Here is an 18830-nt window from a genome sequence, read left to right as displayed (position 1 = left end):
GAATTGGAATGGAGGAAGTCAAATTATACTTCTTTACAGATGACATGAATCTATATATAGAGGAACCAAAGCCTCCAATAAGATACTATTGGAACTTATAAGAAAGTTTGGTAAATTGGCAAGATACAAAATTAAACACACAGAAATCAATAGCCTTTGTATACACAGACAATGCCATGTCTGAGAAAGAACTTCTAAGAGCAATCCCATGCACAATAACTACAAAAAAACTTAAAGACATTAGAATAAATTTAACCAAGGAGGTGAGGGATTTCTACAATGAAAATTACAAAACATTAAATAAAGAAATGAAGAAGACACACATACGAAAAAAGGAGAAATCTTCCATGTTCGCAGATTGAAGAATCAATATCAGCAAAATGTCCATATCCTCAAAGCGATTTACAGATTCAATGTGATATCAAAATACTGACATTCTTCTCAGATCTAGAAAAAAATATGTTAATTGCAGCACAGTTCATAATATCTAAGTTATGGAATCAACCTAAATGCCCATCAGCCAACAATTGGATAACAAAAATATGGCATACACACACACACACACACACAGTGTGTAATACTACTTAGCCATAAGGAAGAATGAAATCCTGCCTTTTTCAACAAAATGGATGCAACTGGAAACAATTATACTTAATGAAATAAGCCAGTCCCAAAAAGACAAATATCATATGATCTGCCTGATCTGTGGTAACTAATAGAGTACAAAAATGTATGTATATGGGTGAAATTAACATTTTGAGAATTGACTACTATTTATAGCTCTTGTCTATACTCTTGAGGAACAGTGGTTTTCCTCTTCTTACTATTTGTTGAACTCTTTACTTAGTGGAGTGTTAATCTAATGATTATAAAATAAAGTCACAGTGGCTCACTAGGCTAATCCTCTGACTGTGGCGCCACACTCTGGGTTCTAGTCCTGGTTGGGGCGCCAGTTCTGTCCCAGTTGCTCCTCTTCCAGTCTAGCTCTCTGCTGTGGCCTGGGAGGGCAGTGGAGGATGGCCCAAGTGCTTGGGCCCCTGCACCCACATGCAAGACCAGGAGGAAGCACCTGGCTCCTGGCTTCGCATTGGCGCTGCACGCCGGCCGTAGTGGCCATTTGGGAGGTGAACCAATGGAAGGAAGACCTTTCTCTCTGTCTCTCTCTCTTACTGTCTAACTGCCTGTCAAAAAGTAAAAATAAAAATAAAGCCAAAGCATGTCATTGTGAAAATGAAGAGAGGAAGGAGGAGGGAGGGTGGGAGTATGGGCAAGAGGGAAGGTAGAGTGGTATATATCACTATGCTCCTAATTCTATATATAAAAATACATGAAATCTGTTCACCTTACATAAAAATATAATGAAAAAAAAAAAAAAAGAAACGGAAGGAATGAAGAAAGTCCATGTAAATGAAATTCAAAAGAAAGCTGGAGTAGCAATACTTAATTCAGATAAAACAGTTTTTAAGTCAAAAAGTGCTGGACGCTCGCCAGCGAGAGTCCAGCATAGTAAAGACATGATCGCTGCTTACTCAGTTCTCATGGAACTTTATTCATCCAGATGCAAGGTGAAAGAAAAGAAGCCAAGTCCCCATCCCCCGTACACAATCCTATCCCCATTATATACCCTAGGTTCCCCTAGCAGGATGCTCCCAGCCAATGGCAAGTCTGTTCACATGCAGTCCATGCAGGCACAGTCCAATCAAGTCGAAGGGCACATAGTGCCTCAGGTCGAAAGTTCATCTTGCTCCATCGGGGTTGTTTGTGTCTTCAGGACATCCTGGGGTTAGCACTTCCTTGACTTGTTTTTCTCAGCAGCCAGCACATCCTTAACTTGTTTTGCACAAGTTGTTACAACAGGCCATGCAAACAGCAAAGTGAGGAAGTTCCCACAGGTGGCCAGCCTGCGGTTCCCCACAAAAAAGATTATTACATAATGGTGAAAGATTCCATTAAGAGAAAAATAATAATTGTAAGTTAAATTATATATGTAAATTATACATATTCGCATATATATCCAATAATAGGGTACCTACATTTATAAAATATAAATTATAGTACAAAATAATATACAATGATAGTAGCATACTTTGGTACTCACTTGCAGGGGTGCTCATTAAGACAGAAATTCCACAAGGGCAGTGGAAGATGGCACAAGCACTTGGGTTCCTGCCACCCACAAGGGAGACCCAACTGCGGTTCCTGGGTCCTGGCTTCAGCCTGGCTGAGCCCCAGCTATTACAGTCATTTGGCCAGTGAATCAGCAGATATAAGATAGTCTCCCTCTCCCTCTGTCTTTCCTTCTTTCTCTGTACCATTCTGCCTTTCAAATAAATAAAATCAATCTTAAAAAAGAAAATAAAATAAATTACAAAGTTAAACTGTACCCTAAATAAAATAGACCTAAAAGACATCTGCAGAATATTCCATCCAAAAGTTGAAGAATACAGATCCTTTCAAATAGCAAAAGGGACATTCAAACAGCACAAGGACAGATTTCATGATAAATCACAATACAAGGTCTGAATGTACTAAAAAAAATTATAACCGTATCAAATACCATTTCAGACCATAATGCATTAATACTAGAAATCGATAACAAAAAGCTTTATAATTTATATAAGTATGTGGAAATTAAACAACTTACTCCAGAATAGCCAGATATATCAAAGAAGAAATGATGAAGAGATTTTTAGGGGCTGGCATTATGGTGAAGTGGGTTAAGCCACCATTTTTGACACTGGTATCCTATATTAGAGTGCTAGTTCAAGATCTAGCTACTCGGCTTCCAATCCACCTTATTGCCTATGTACCTGGGAAGGCAGTAGATGATGGTCCAAGTAGTTGGGGGCCCTACCACCCATGTGGGAAACCAGGATGTTGTTCCTGTTCCTGGCTTTGATCTGGCCCAGACCTGGCTGCTGTGGCCACATCATCAGTAGACCAGTAACTATAAGATCTCTCCTTTCTTTCTCCCTCTCTGACTCTGTATTTCAAACAAACCATTCTTTAAAAAAATCTTCAAATGAGTGAAAACGGATTTACTGAAGACACAGGAAGCAATACTAAGAGGAAAGTTTAAGGCACTGAATGCCTTTATCAAAATAGTCATTAAGGGGGTAGTTCCAAGATGGTGGAGTAGAGAGGGAGCTTACTGCTCTAGTCCAGAAGAAGATTAAAAAATTGGAGAGAGTGCAGTCTCAGAGAAGAGTTAGGGAGAAAATGGTAGAGGAACCTATCGAAATTAGAGGGACACGGAGGACCTATGTGGAGGGCTTGGATGCCCATGGCTCAGGACTCTATCAGCCACGAGCCTACACACCAACGTTGGAAAGTGAGGCAAGATCAGACTGCAGCAGCCCAAGCCACTGGTGCTAAAGCTGCAGGAAAAGCCCAGAGGGAACCCAGCTTGAAGCCCAGTGGGAGACAGTGCACCTGCCAAACTAGAGGAGAAAAAGAAAAAAAGGAGGGACATGTATCTCTCTCCCTGATCACTTTACAACAGCATCCTATAAGAAGCTGATAGAGCAGGTGTCATTCTGAACAGGCAACAGCTGCACCAGCTCGTGTCCATATCCAGCAACTGGCCAAGTGAGACTCCTGACTGGGGTGGGTGGGGGACTAACAGGGGGCTAGGAGCTTGTGACTGTGGGAGGCTTCTGTTTGAGGACTGTGAAAAAACAAAACAAAACAAAACTGAGGCTGTGTGGGAGGACTCATGGTGTGGCTAGGACTTCGGGCAGTCACTGTGGGTAGATTCCACAGGCTCAGGGCTTCCTGGTTACCTTGTGAGGGACATTGCTTGGAATCTGAGCTTACACTAAGCACTGAACAGATCCTTTCCACTGGAGCTAGCACTCAGGCACTGGTCTCCTTTGAGCAGAGGAGCTCAGCTGAGCCGAATAAACTTCCCTTCTGATTAAAAAAGGAGAGATTTACCATGCCAAACCTAGGTGTGTCACCTTAGACACACCATTCACCCTGGAGAACTGAACAGAGCACCCTGGCCACGCCCATACAAGCCTTTAGATATTCACTGAAAGCAGACACTCCACTTATCTACAGAGGGATAGTACAAAGATAAAAGCCACCACAGCAAACAGCAAAGAAGAAATCAACAAGTATCTGCACAAATGCTGAAAAAATAATGTACTAATTCAAGAAACAAGAATAAGGAAGACATCATGACACCCCCAAAAGAACACAACACTTCATTAGTATATTGTGAAAATTAGAATAGATGGAAGAAATGCAAGAAGTGGAATTCAAAAAATTGATTCTAAGATTACATAGAAGTAATCAGAAGCAAATAAACAAACTACTGAAATCCATACAGTACATGAAAGAAAATAAGATCTTAAAGAGAAATAAAAATGAAATGAAAAATTCAATAGAACATGAAAATGAGATGCTTCAGAGAAATCAAAATGAAATGAAGAATTCAACAGAAAAAAATAAAAAATGCAGTGGAGAGCCTTAAAAACAGAATTGGTGAAGCAGAAGAAAGAATATCAGACTTAAAACAAAGCACAGGAAAGTATACAGTCAAACCAAAAACAAGAAGAGGAAATTAGAAAAAAATGTTGGGAATTTATAGGATACTATCAAATGACCCAAAATACGGGTTCTAGGAGTTCCTGAAGGCATGGAGAGAGAGAGAGAGAGAGAGAGAGAGAGAGAGAGAGGATTAGAAGAATTTTTAGTGAAATATTAGCAGAAAATCTCCATGGTTTGGAGAAAGAAAGGGACATCCAAGTACAGGAAGCATACAGAATTCCCAATAGACATGACCAGAAAAGATCCTCACCACGACACATTGTAATCAAACTCACCACAGTGAAACATAAAGAGAAGATTCTAAAATGTGCAAGGGAGAAATGTCAGATTACTTGCAGAGGATTTCCAATTAGACTCACAGTGGACTTCTCATCGGAAACACTACAGGCTAGGAGGGAATGGTAAGATATAGTCCAAGTCTTAAGAGAAAAAAAAAACTGTCATCCCAGAATATTATACCCTACAAGTTCTCAATTATGTATGAAGGCAAAATAAAGACAACCATAACAAACAGAAATTGAGAGAATTTGTCACCACCTATCCATCCCTACAAAGGATGCTTTAAGGATGTGCTGCAGCCAGGAACACAGAAACATGGTCATCACTACAAAAGAAGGTACAAGAAAATCTCTCAGTAAAAGATCAAAGGAAATTCAAAGTAAAAATTAGGAATAATTTTGGAAAAATGGCAGGGCAAAGTCATTACTTATAAATAGTCACTTTGAATTTAAATGGCCTCAACTTCCCAGTTAAAAGGCACAGACTGGCTGAATGGATTAAAAAATAAAACCCATCTATTTTATGAATACAATAAACACATCTTTCCAACAAAGACACGCAGACTGAAAGTGAAAGAATGGAAAAAGGTATTCCATGCCAACAGTAACTAATAAAGAGCTGGTTTACTCATCTTAATATCAGACAAAATAGACTAATAAAAAATCTGTCAAAAGTGACAAAGAAAGGCACTATATAATTATTAAGGGATAAATTCAACAGGAAGATGTAACTATTACAAAGATATATGCACCTAATTACAGGGCTATTTAAAATAAATGTTAAGGGATATGAAGGGAGAAATAGACTCCAATATAATAGTAATGGGGGACTTGAGTACTCCACTTTTATCAATTGACACAACAACCAAACAGAAAAATCAGCAAGCAAACAGAATTAAGCGACACTATAAAACAAATGGAAGTTTTCATCCTACAGTTGCAGAATACACATTCTTCCCAGCACTGTATGGAACTTTCTCAAGAATTGACCACATACTAGAACATAAAGCAAGTCTCAGCAAATTCAAAAAAATTGAAATCATGCCATGCATCTTCTTGGACCACAATGGAATGAAGCTGGAAATCAGTAACTCAGGAATCTCTAGAACACATGAAAACACATAGAGACTGAACAACATGCTCCTGAATGAACAGCGGATCATAGAAGAAATCAAAAGAGAAATCAAAACATTTCTGGAAAAAAATGAAGATAACAATACAACATATCAACAATTTTGGGATACAGCAAAAGCAGTATTAAGAGAAAAGTTCAGAGCAATTGGTGCCTACATCAAGAAAATGGAAAGGAACTAAATAAATGTGCTATCAGTGCATCTTAAGGATCCAGAAAAACTACAGAAAACAAAACCCAAAACTAATAGGAAAAAATAGATAATTAAAATTAGAAAAGAAATCAACAAAACTGAATCCATAGACACATTACAGAAGATCAGAAAAACAAAGAGCTGGTTTTTGAAAAAATAAACAAAATTGACACATCATTGGCCTAACTAACCAAAAAAAGGAGAGAGAAGACCCAAATCAATAGAGTTAGAGTTGAAAAATGAAATGTAACAACAGATACCACAGAAATAGAGTCATCAGAAATTACTACAAAGAGCTGTATGCCAAAAAACTGGGAAACCTAGAAGAAACGGATACAATCCTGGACACACATAACCTACCTAAATTGAACCATGAAGACATAGAAAATCTAAACAGACCCACAACCAAGACAGAAATTGAATCAGTAATAAAGGCCCTCCCACAAAGAAAAGCCCAGGACCAGATGGCTTCACTGCTGAATTCTACCAGACATTTAAAGAAGAACTAACTCCAGTTTTTCTCAAGTTATTCAAAATAATTGAAAGGGAGGGAATCCTCCCAAATTCTTTCTATGAAGTCAGGATCATCTTAATTCCAAAACCTGAACAAGATGCAATAAAGAGAATTACAGACCAATTTCTCTGATACAGATGCAAAAATCCTCAACAAAATTCTAGCCAATCGAATCCAACAACACATCATAAAGATCATCCACCCCCACCAAGTAGAATTTATCCCTAGTATTCAGCGATGGTTCAATATTCACAAAATCATCAATGTGATGCATCACTTTAACAGAGAACAAAACCATATGATTTTCTCAATAGATGCAGAGAAAGCATTTGATAAAATACAACAACCTTTCATGATGAAAACTTTCATGATGAAAAGCAAATTGGGTATAAAAGGAACATTCTTCGACACAATCAAGGCAATTTATGACAAACCCATGGATACCATCATATTTGTGGGGAGCAACCCGGACTAGACTAAGTTACTGGAATTAAGACTTATTCTATGCATCTGCTTTCCCACAATATGGCGCTGAGAAGGGAGAAACAGCTTCTACACAGCTGCCTCCAGTTCAACAAATAAACTGTAGGACCTGCTCCTGATTGGAGGACAGCAGCATACTCGGCGTGTGGGTAGCAGAGTTGGGATTGGTGAAGAGGGCTATAAAGGAGGAGAGAGACAACATGCACCAGGAACATCTAAGAGGAACATCTATCTGAAGGAACACCTGTGCAGCCCCCGAGAGAGCCGGCCGGCGGTGTGCCGCTCCCCCGCGGAAGTGGGGAATGTGGCAGGGGGAACCGCCCTTCCACGGAGGTGGAAGGGACGGTAGCCAACCCGGGAAGAACCAGCAGCAAACCCGGGGAGGGCCGAGCAGACGAAAGAACAGCACAGGGTCCTGTGTCGTTCCTCCACGAAGAAGGGGAGCGACAATATTGAATGGGGAAATGCTGGAAGCATTATCACTGAGATCCAATACAAGAAAATGATTCCCCCCTCTTACCATTGCTATTCAATATAGTCCTAGAAGTTTTAGTCAGTGCCATTAGGCAAGAAAAAGAAATCAAAGGGATGCAAATTACAAAATCTTAAAGAAAGAAATAGAAGAGGATACCAAGAAATGGAAAAATCTTCCATGCTCATGGATTGAAAGAATCAACATCATCAAAATGTCCATTCTCCCAAAAGCAATTTATAGATTCAATGCAATACCAATCAAGATACCGAAGACCTTCTTCTCAGATCTGGAAAAAATGATGCTGAAATTCATATGGAGACACAGGAGACCTCGAATAGCTAAAGCAATCTTGTACAACAAAAACAAAGCTGGAGGCATCACAATACCAGATTTCAGGACATACTACAGGGCAGTTGTAATCAAAACAGCATGGTACTGGTACAGAAACAGATGGATAGGCCAATGGAACAGAATTGAAACACCAGAAATCAATCCAAACATCTACAGCCAACTCATATTTGATCAAGGATCCAAAACCAATCCCTGGAGTAAGGACAGTCTATTCAATAAATGGTGCTGGGAAAATTGGATTTCCATGTGCAGAATCATGAAGCAAGACCCCTACCTTTCACCTTACACAAAAATTTACTCAACATGGATTAAAGATTTAAATCTCACTCAACATAATGTTTTCCAAATTCCTAACAGGGATCACTTTTCAGTTAAAATTGAAACACCTAAGAATAATTGTGTGTTAATTACAGAGTTCACCCAATGGTACTAGAACAAAAAAAATACTAAAATAGATAAAGTATTACATTGTACATCAACCTTCAGGCAAGAGCTGATCAAGTCAATGTTTCTCATATTGTCCATTTCACTTCAACAAGTTTCCCCTTTGGTGCTCGGTTAGTTGTCGCCAATCAGGGAGAACATATGATATTTGTCCCTTTGTGACTGGCTTAATTCACTCAGCATGATGTTTTCCAGATTCCTCCATCTTGTTGCAAATGACGGGATTTCATTGTTTTTGACTGCTGTATAGTATTCTATAGAGTACATGTCCCATAATTTCTTTATCCAGTCTACTGTTGATGGGCATTTGGGTTGGTTCCAGGTCTTAGCTATTGTGAATTGAGCTGCAATAAACATTAATGTGCAGACTGCTTTTTTGTTTGCCAATTTCATTTCCTTTGGGTAAATTCCAAGGAGTGGGATGGCTGGGTTGAATGGTAGGGTTATATTCAGGTTTCTGAGGAATCTCCAGAATGACTTCCATAGTGGCTTAACCAATTTGCATTCCCACCAACAGTGGGTTAGTGTCCCTTTTTCCCCACATCCTTGCCAGCATCTATTGTTGGAAGATTTCTGAATGTGAGCCATTCTAACTGGGGTGAGGTGGAACCTCATTGTGGTTTGGATTTGCATTTCCCTGATTGCTAGTGATCTTGAACATTTTTTCATGTGTCTGTTGGCCATTTGGATTTCCTCTTTTGAAAAATGTCTATTGAGGTCCTTGGCCCATCTCTTAAGTGGGTTGTTTGTTTTGATCTTGTGGAGTTTCTTGATTTCTTTGTAGATTCTGGTTATCAACCCTTTATCAGTTGCATAGTTTGCAAATATATTTTCCCATTCTGTTGGTTGCCTCTTCACTTTCCTGACTGTTTCTTTTGCAGTACAGAAACTTCTCAATTTGATGCAATCCCAAAGGGACAAATACCACTTGTTCTCCTTAATAGGTGACAACTAACTGAGCATCAAAAAGGAAACCTGTTAAAGTGAAATGAACACTATGAGAAACGGTGCCGTGATCAGCCCTCACCCTGAAAGCTTAATATGTTATCCCTCTTAGTATTATTTTTGTTTGTTCTACTTAATACTTTTGGTTGAATACTGTAATCAATACACAATTCTTCTTAAGTGCTGAAACTTAACTGAAAAGTGATTGCTGTTAAATATAAGAGTGGGAATAAGAGAGGGAAGAGATGTGCAATTCGGGACATGCTCAAGCTGACTTACCTCAAATGGTAGAGTTAGAAACAACCCAGGGGAATCCAATTCAATCCCATCGAGGTGGCATGTACCAATGCCATCTCACTAGTCCCAGTGATCAATTTCTGTTCACAATTGATCATAATGATAGGACTAAGAACCAAAGGGATCACATAAACAAGAATAGTGTCTGCAAATACTAGCTGATAGAATCAAAAAGGGAGAGAATGATCCAACATGGGAAGTGAGATACACAGCAGACCCATAGAATGGCAAATGTCCTAATAGCACTCTGGCCTCATAATCAGCCCTTAAGGCATGCAGATCCGGCTGAAATGCCCATGAGAGTATTTCAGGCATGGAAAGCCAAGACACTCTGGGGGAAAAAAAAAACCTAAATGAAAGATCTCCACGAGTGAGATCGCAGTGGAAAAATGAGTCATCAATGAAAGAGGTACCTTTCTCTGAAGGGAGGAGAGAACTTCCACTTTGACCATGGCCTTGTCTAAAAATGATCAGAGTCGGTGAACTCAAGGGGCTTCCATAGCCTTGGCAGCTCATGACAAGAGCCTAGGGTGATTACTGATGCCATAAACAAGAGTGTCTATTTGTTAAGCAACAACAGGAGTCACTGTGCACTTACTCCACATGTAGGATCTTTGTCCTTAGTGTGCTGTACATTGAGATTTAATGCTATAACGAGTACTCAAACAGTATTTTTCACTTTATGTTTCTGTGTGGGAGCAAACTCTTGAAATCTTTGCTTAATGTATGCTAAACTGATCTTCTGTATATAAAGAGAATTGAAAATGAATCTTGATGTGAATGGAAGGGGAGAGGGAGTGGATAAGGGGAGGGTTGTGGGTTGGAGGGACGTTATGGGGGGGAAGCCATTGTAATCAATATTCTGTACTTTGGAAATTTATATTCATTAAATAAAAGTAAAAAAAATAAATAAAAGACAAAAAAAAAGATTTAAATCTATGACCTGACACCATCAAATTATTAGAGAGCATTTGAAAAACCCTGCAAGATATAGGTACCGGCAATGACTTCTTGGAAAACACCCCAGAAGCACAGGCAGTCAAAGCCAAAATTAACATTTGGGATTGCATCAAATTGAGAAGTTTCTGTACTGCAAAAGAAACAGTCAGGAAAGTGAAGAGGCAACCAACAGAATGGGAAAATATATTTGCAAACTATGCAACTGATAAAGGGTTGATAACCAGAATCTACAAAGAAATCAAGAAACTCCACAAGATCAAAACAAACAACCCACTTAAGAGATGGGCCAAGGACCTCAATAGACATTTTTCAAAAGAGGAAATCCAAATGGCCAACAGACACATGAAAAAATGTTCAAGATCACTAGCAATCAGGGAAATGCAAATCCAAACCACAATGAGGTTCCACCTCACCCCAGTTAGAATGGCTCACATTCAGAAATCTTCCAACAATAGATGCTGGCAAGGATGTGGGGAAAAAGGGACACTAACCCACTGTTGGTGGGAATGCAAATTGGTTAAGCCACTATGGAAGTCATTCTGGAGATTCCTCAGAAACCTGAATATAACCCTACCATTCAACCCAGCCATCCCACTCCTTGGAATTTACCCAAAGGAAATGAAATTGGCAAACAAAAAAGCAGTCTGCACATTAATGTTTATTGCAGCTCAATTCACAATAGCTAAGACCTGGAACCAACCCAAATGCCCATCAACAGTAGACTGGATAAAGAAATTATGGGACATGTACTCTATAGAATACTATACAGCAGTCAAAAACAATGAAATCCCGTCATTTGCAACAAGATGGAGGAATCTGGAAAACATCATGCTGAGTGAATTAAGCCAGTCACAAAGGGACAAATATCATATGTTCTCCCTGATCGGTGACAGCTAACTATGTATCAGACTCAATAAGGCAACAAAAGCAATAAAGGAAAAATTGGGTGGCAAACACAAAGCTTTTTTACAGCAAAGGATACCATCAAGAATATAGAGAAAATTTATAGAATTGTAGAACAGATTTGCAAAATAGTTAACAAAGAAGGGCTTAATATTGAGTATGTGAGTGGGTAGTGGGAGGGAGATAGAAATCCAATAACACAATAGCCAGAATTCAAATAACTATATGAAAAATGGGTAAAATATCTGAATAGATATTTTTCAAAAGAAGATATATAAGTGGCCTACAGGAACATGCAAAATGCTAACATTACTGATCATCAGAGAAACAAAAGTCAAATTAAGATATTGCCTCACTTCACTTGTTAAATTGGGTATTATCAAAAAGACAAAAGATAATAAGAGCTGGTAAGGATGTGGAGAAAAGGAAACCTCTGTAAACTATTGATGAGAATATAAGTTTCTATGGTCATTGTGGATAACAATATACATGTGATTCAAAAAGTCAAAGCAGATCTACTATATGATTCAACAATCCTACTACTGGGTAAAGACCCTAAGGTAATCAGATCAGTATGTTGAAGATTATCTTTAATCCTATTATTCAGATTATTGAAGACATGGAATCAACCCAAATGTTCATCAATGGATGAATAAAGAAAATGCGGTGCATATAAGAGGAGACAGAAAGGGTTACAGTTAGGCAGGTAGATAAAGAGCTGGCCATAGCTCTCAGAGAACCAAATGTGAAAAATTGTTCGAGGTTGTGTCTTGGAAAACCCACTAATCACTCTCAAGGAGCTCATTTCTGAGAAGTAGATGGATGTTAGCAAAAGTACCAGCTGAGCTCTAAAATCTTCTAGCTGCAAAATTATTTGGCTCTAAGACTGCTTGTTTAAAAAAAAAAAAAAAAAGGTTAGCTGACGAGAGGCCCTAACCCAATGATTGGCTATTAATCTTGTTGATGTCTTACTTTCAGGATTGACCACTTAGCCAATCAAAAGAAGTCCCCAATTACCAAGATAAAACTGTGCCCCAAAGTGAGCCCGATGGAACCCTCCTCTAGGAGCCCCTTTGTTGCTGAGAATATATTTTTGCCTTTTCCTTCATCAGTAAATATGCTTCTCCTCACTCCTCCCTATCTGTGTCTTTCATTCTTTCTTGGCATGGGACAAAAATCTGGTCAGAATCCAGTCAAGTACTGACAGAATTCCTGCATCACAGATACATAATGAAACATTCAACCACATAAAGGATGAAACATGGACTCCTGGAGGACGTTATGTGAAGTGAAATAAGCCAGGCACAGAAGGACACACACTATATGTTGTAACTCTTAAGTGGAATCCAAAGTTGTTGATCTTATGCAGTGAAGAGAATATTGGCTACCAGAGGCTGGGAACGGAAGGGAGGTAGGGAGTCTGGTCAACAAGTACAATGTTATAGGTAGAAAGAGGAATGAATTCTGTTAATATGCTGCACACTAGGTTGACTATAGTTAACAGTAATATATTGTGTTTTCTGAATAGTTATAAAAGGAGATTTTTTAACATTATCACCACAAAGACATGATAAATGTTTGAAGTAATGGAAATGCTAATTAACCTACTTTGATCTTTACACAATGTGTGTGTATGTGTGTATGTGTATAAACATCCCATGGTAACCTACAGGTATGTAGAATTATGCCTCCATTAAAAACAAAACTAAAACAATCAGGGGCAGTTCCACGTAACAGTGAATGATACAAAAAGGAAATTAGGAAAACAATGCCCTGGGGCCAGCGCTATGGCACTGTGGCATAGCGCTGGTAAAGCCTCTGCCTGCAGTGCCGTCATCCCATATGGGTGCTGGTTCGAGCCTGGCTGCTCCACTTCTGATCCAGCTCTCTGCTGTGGCCTGGGAAAGCAGTGGAAGATGGCCCAAGTCCTTGGGTCCCTGCACCCATGTGGGAGACGCAGAGGAAGCTCCTGGCTTCAGATTGGCCCAGCTCCAGCCGTTGCAGCCATTTGGGGAGTGAACCAGCAGATGGAAGACCTCTCTTCCTCTGTCTCTATTACTCCGCCTTTCAAATAAATAAATAAATACATAAATAAATAAATCTTTAAAAAAAAAACAATGCCATTTACAATAGCAACAAAAACATTAACTGCTTAGGTGTAAACAACAATTGAATACTCATATACTGAAAACTATAGATACTGAGAGAAGAAAGTGGAAAAAACAGATAGAAATCTTGTGTTCACGAAATGGAAAAAAATTAATATTGAAAATTTCTATACTACCCAAAGCAGTCTAGTGAGTCAATGCAATTCTTATCAAAATTCCACTGTTTTAAAGAAATCAAAAACAAATGATCTTAAATTTGAATGGAACCATGGATGACCTCAAATAGCCAAAACAATCAATGGAATAGAACAAAGCTGGAGCATCATGCTAATTTCAAAAGATAGTATAAAGCCACTGAAGTCAAAACAGCATGCAGCTGGCATTAAAATAGACATATCAGCTAAGGAAGCAGATATAGGAAACTTAGGAATGACTCATCTATTTACGGTCAACTGATTGTTTTTCCAAAGATGCCAAGAATTATATTAGGAAAAACAAACTTTCTTCAATAGTGTTGGGTAAGCCGTATATCCACATGCAGAAGAACAAAACTAAATCTTTATTTTGCACTAGATATAAACTCACAATGGACTAAAAGCTTAAATATATAAGACCTTATACCATAAAACTATTAGAGAAAAACATAGGGAGCAGGCTATTTGATATTGTTTTAGGCAATAAGTTTGTGGATAGGATCTTAGTGTTATGGGCTGGGTTTATGGCCTAAATTAGTTTTCCAGGTTCTTGCCTTTTACTTAGAATTCTAAATACAGGCCCAAACACGGCATGCAGTGTGATAAATCTTATTTTCAAAGTGAGAAAAATACACAGGCCCTTTAGGGCTTTGTTTAGGGAAAAGGGGCCAAAGAAAGGGAATTATCATACCCCTCTCTGCTCATCTGGAGTCCTCATGGAGGAGAGTGAATGTCCCGTCTTCCTAGCTTTTTATGCACTTAGAAAAACAGAAGTGTTTACGTACATGGTACCACCCCATGTCACAGGTAAGAGGAGGTACTTCCTGGGGAGGAGTCTTCTGATTGACAGGTAGATGAACATGACAACACAAAGTGAAGAAGTTGCGCTTCCAGCTCGTGAACTTAAAATTTTCTATCTAATGTTTACCACATCACTAGAAGCACAGACAAGAAAGCAAAAATTAAGAAACAATTAGTAAACAATTAAAGTGAAGTGATATCCACAATTGGGAGAAAATATTTTCAAACTCTATACAGGGGATAAAGATCCAAATATATAAGGAATTCAAACAACTCAGAGGAAACAAGTTATCTAATTATAAAAGGGCAAAGGACCTGACCAGACTTTTCTCTATAGAAGACATAGAAATGGCAAACAGGTACATAAAAAAGGGGTCCACATCACTAATCATTATTGAATCACAGCTGTTGCATTTTTCATTTAGCAGAGGGCTAAGCAGAGAAATGGGAGAGGGAATGGGGAAGCAGGATGGAAAGTGGAAGAATCCAAGCAAAAACACAATTTCTAAACACCAGCTTTAGCCTGATGTAGCAAGAAACTGTAGAACGTAAACTGAAAGCATGTCCTTGCAAACATTTTTTAAAAATAAGAAAGGAAAGAGGAAGGAGGAGGGAGAGCAGGGTGGGGTGGGCAGTTTCATTATGCTCTTTAAACTGTATATATGAAATACATGAAATGTGTTCCCTTTATGTACATTTTAAAAATCACAGCTCTTAGAATGGAGTTTATGAAAAAGGTAAAAGATAAGTTTTAGAGAGGATGTAGAGAAAAGAGAACTCATATCTTTGGTGGGAATGTTCATTAGAAGAGCCATCATGGATAATGTATGGCGGTTCCACACAAAGTAAAAATAGAACTACCCTAGGCTCATTAATGGTTGGTACAGGAGCAAATACAGAGGGGTATAGTTTGCTGAACCAGCACTTAATTTTCGGAGCTAAAACAGATCTACCAAGATCCTGGTGACTGGGTGAGCCACTCAGATGTCCTGGCTTCTGGAGTCACCTAACGAACCAGTGTGCTTTTTGGCTTTTTTTTCTTTCCTGCTCATTTACTGGTGCTGCCCTATAACAATTTAAGAAGTATTTTAAGTTAGGAATCTGTGTGTTTGTTCTTCCTTCCACTGCCTTTAAATCTCACCCTAAAAGATTATATTCAACCTCTATGAAACGGGAACCAATTCCGAGTTATTGATCCTCATGGTACCTCATTCAAGCAGGCAGAAGGATCTGTAGAAGTCTGGCTTTATAAGTAAACAAGGGACAAACAAAAAATGAAAACAAATATGCCTTATGCCTTAGCATAAATGAAAACAAACATCCCCATGCCTTAGCCAAGCCACTCCTTTCTGCTCATGCACTCTTTCCCTGTTGACACTCCAGATCCCTGTGTTTATTCCCGCTGATCTCACCTGCGCTTATCCAAGTGCCATCAGTCTTTAAATACCCAGGTCAAACGGTAGCACTTCCATAAAGCTTTCTGCAATTCCCCAGAGTTGTGGTTTTAAACAGGTCTACAAATTCTTTGATACTAGTACTCTCAACAGAAGGTGAAGTCTCATTCATTTCAACTATGAGCTAGCTTTAGTGAATTAATTTTAATGAACAGATTGTGACAGAAGTGACTTTTAAGAAAGGCTAGATTAGAAAAGGTCACCGGCTTCCACCTGGCACTGTCTCTGCAGACACAGGCAAGCTGGAGAGACCAGGGAGATGGTTCACAAGAAGACAGAGTCGGTGTGCCTAGAGAGCCGAAGTTGTGCCGGCCTACCAGCCCCTCGAGTCTAGTCAGCTGGCTGCCAGGCATGCAAACAAACAAGCCTGCCGATGACTACAGCCCTTGGACTTCCAGTTGTGCGGCTGAGCTTCCAGACTTTAATAGGCAGAGGCAAACTGTCCTAACTCCTGGAACACAGAATACTAGCGGCTAATAAGCTCCACTAAGTCTTGGGATAACCTGTTACACAGCCATAACTGAAAAATCTCACTTTTCTGGATCATTATATCTCTGCCTGTGAAGCGCTTTGAGTTTTTTACTATTGTTATTACAAATTTGTTCTATCTCCCAGCCTACACTGCTCAGCCCTTGATGGCAGAACACACAGACTATGGATTTTTCTTGTCTTCAATAATGATTTTCTCTAAAATGTGCTCAAAATCTTAGTGACTTTGTAACTTCCAATGTAGACAAAAAGCACCCTATTAAGACACTGTTCTGTTTTTGTCTGGTTCCAAATTCCTATCTATAATTGTCATGTGTACTCATCTACTTTAATTAAATTATGGCCTTGTAGTACATTGAGGCCAACGATAACAAGAGGAAATATTGAGAGGAACTAAATGTAACAGAATGCTTATAACATTTAAAATATATAATTTTTAAGCCATATATAAATTTTCTGATATATAAATTTTCTGATACCATGACAGGCCTATATGAATATTAAGTATTATTACTTCATGTTACCACATTTTAAGATGATTCTAGAAAAAAAGTGGACGAGATAATTCAGCTGGTTAACAGTCATTACCTTTTAAAAACAGACTCTTGCCCGTCCTGGCCACGCTGCGGCACCTGTTGTGCATGGGTTCCTGGTGCCGGCCCCAGCTCTGCAGGCTGCAGGACGCTGGGCAGCAGTCCAGCGCCGCCGGTCAGCGAGCACCAGGACCACGGAGATGTCAGAGATCGGGTTCTGAGGAAGCCGCTCAAGCACACGGACTTCTTCAACGTCCGGGACCCGTTCTCCGTGAAAAGCCTTTTCGACTTCCCACTTGCACCTGAGACACAAAGCCGGCTGTCGGCACAGGTTCATGGAGCCCTGCCTCTTTGGGAGCTGCCTGGCCTGAGACATCATCCACTTGGAGCAGACGGCCTCGCACCTGCAGCTGGCCCTGGATTTCACCGCCTGCGTGGCCGCCGGCGAGGGCATCATCCTGTTTGTGAGCCAAGCCGGTAGTTCTCGCACTTGGTCGAGAACGCAGCGCGAGCCTGCAGCAAGTTCACCCACACCTGCTACTTCAAGGGCGGCCTGCAGTCCATCGCCGACCTCATGGTCTTCCTGCACTCACTCAACAACGTCTTTGAGCCCCACGTGGCTGTGAGAGACGCAGCCAAAAAGAACATCCTAGCAGTGGGTATCGTGGACACCACCTGCAACCCCTCCCGGTTCCCAGCAACAACTACTCGTCCCCGGCGGTCCACCTCTTCTGCAGGCTCTTCCGAGTCACCATCAGCGCGCTGAGGAGAAGCGGCAGCAGGTCGAGGCACTCAGACTGTCATCTGCATCATCTCCATGGACACGACAGGCTGCAGGAGAGACCCAGAGCCTCAGTCTTCGATGGCTGGGAAACACAGGTCTCCCAGGAGTCTGAGCAGCCATCGCTGCCGCCTTCACGTGGCCCTGTGCAGGAAAGCTCCAAGACCACCAGGGTTTTTCTTTGTGCTAATCTCCCTCAGCCGCACCCTGGGGCGGTAGCCTGGGTGTGAAGGCAGAGGAGTGAACCTCTGGCCAGCTCCCAGCTGCAGAGCAGGTGCACATCCCAGCAGAAATAAAGCTTAGATTTGGGCAGGAAAAAAAAAATTAAAGACTCTTCCTTAAATGTCAGCATTTCTAGGGAGCCCAAGTGTCTAAGACATTTGGAAAGAAATGAGGCTTTTCATCTGGGTGGTCCTGCCTTGGATATTAATCTGTTGAATAGGCAGTTTTTTAGGCCAAGTATGAATATCTTTGCTGGTGCCAGTGACAGGTATTTCAGCCTAGCCACAGAATTCCACTGCACTCTAGTTCTGAGAGTGAAATGACAAATCCTATTATTAAGCAAGAAAATTATTTTTTAATTTGACCTAAATGGGAAACTTCCTTCCATTTCTCTGGCTATACAGGCATGCTACCTAGAATTGCATCCCATATTTTGGCTACCTTGTTACCTTGAACTTTTTCTTAGTCTACATCTTTGTTTTCCCCAGATCCTCTATGAACTATCTCTATGAACATCCCCGTATACAAGCACAATCCTAGGTCCAGTTCCTTACCGAGGGAGGAATCCATCAGCCCTGCCTAACGACTGGAGCCCTGTTTTATTGCTCTGCTCATGCAGATTCACAGCCAATAAGATCCAGGAGTTCACTGCGCTTTGAACCTATTCTATAAAGCCAAAGTTTTGTTTACATTTCCCACCTTTGTTATCACATCTGTTG

The 18830-nt window shown here is 40.0% G+C and overlaps 1 protein-coding gene across 1 annotated transcript in view; it reads left to right on the top strand.

The window, feature by feature from the left end:
* Positions 1-18004, top strand: part of LOC100357556 (small ribosomal subunit protein uS2m) — a 57141-nt gene extending 39137 nt beyond the window's left edge. The window contains 5 exon segments of the mRNA XM_008254722.1: positions 17111-17397; positions 17399-17576; positions 17579-17791; positions 17794-17862; positions 17865-18004. Coding sequence (XP_008252944.1) covers positions 17111-17397; positions 17399-17576; positions 17579-17791; positions 17794-17862; positions 17865-18004 — 887 coding nt within the window.
* The last annotated feature ends 826 nt before the right edge of the window (positions 18005-18830 follow it).

Source organism: Oryctolagus cuniculus, chromosome 2 (genome assembly GCF_964237555.1).
Source record: "Oryctolagus cuniculus chromosome 2, mOryCun1.1, whole genome shotgun sequence".
NCBI lineage: Eukaryota > Metazoa > Chordata > Mammalia > Lagomorpha > Leporidae > Oryctolagus > Oryctolagus cuniculus.
The sequence above is the reverse complement of the archived record's forward strand: the minus strand, read 5'-3'. Positions and strand labels throughout refer to the sequence as shown.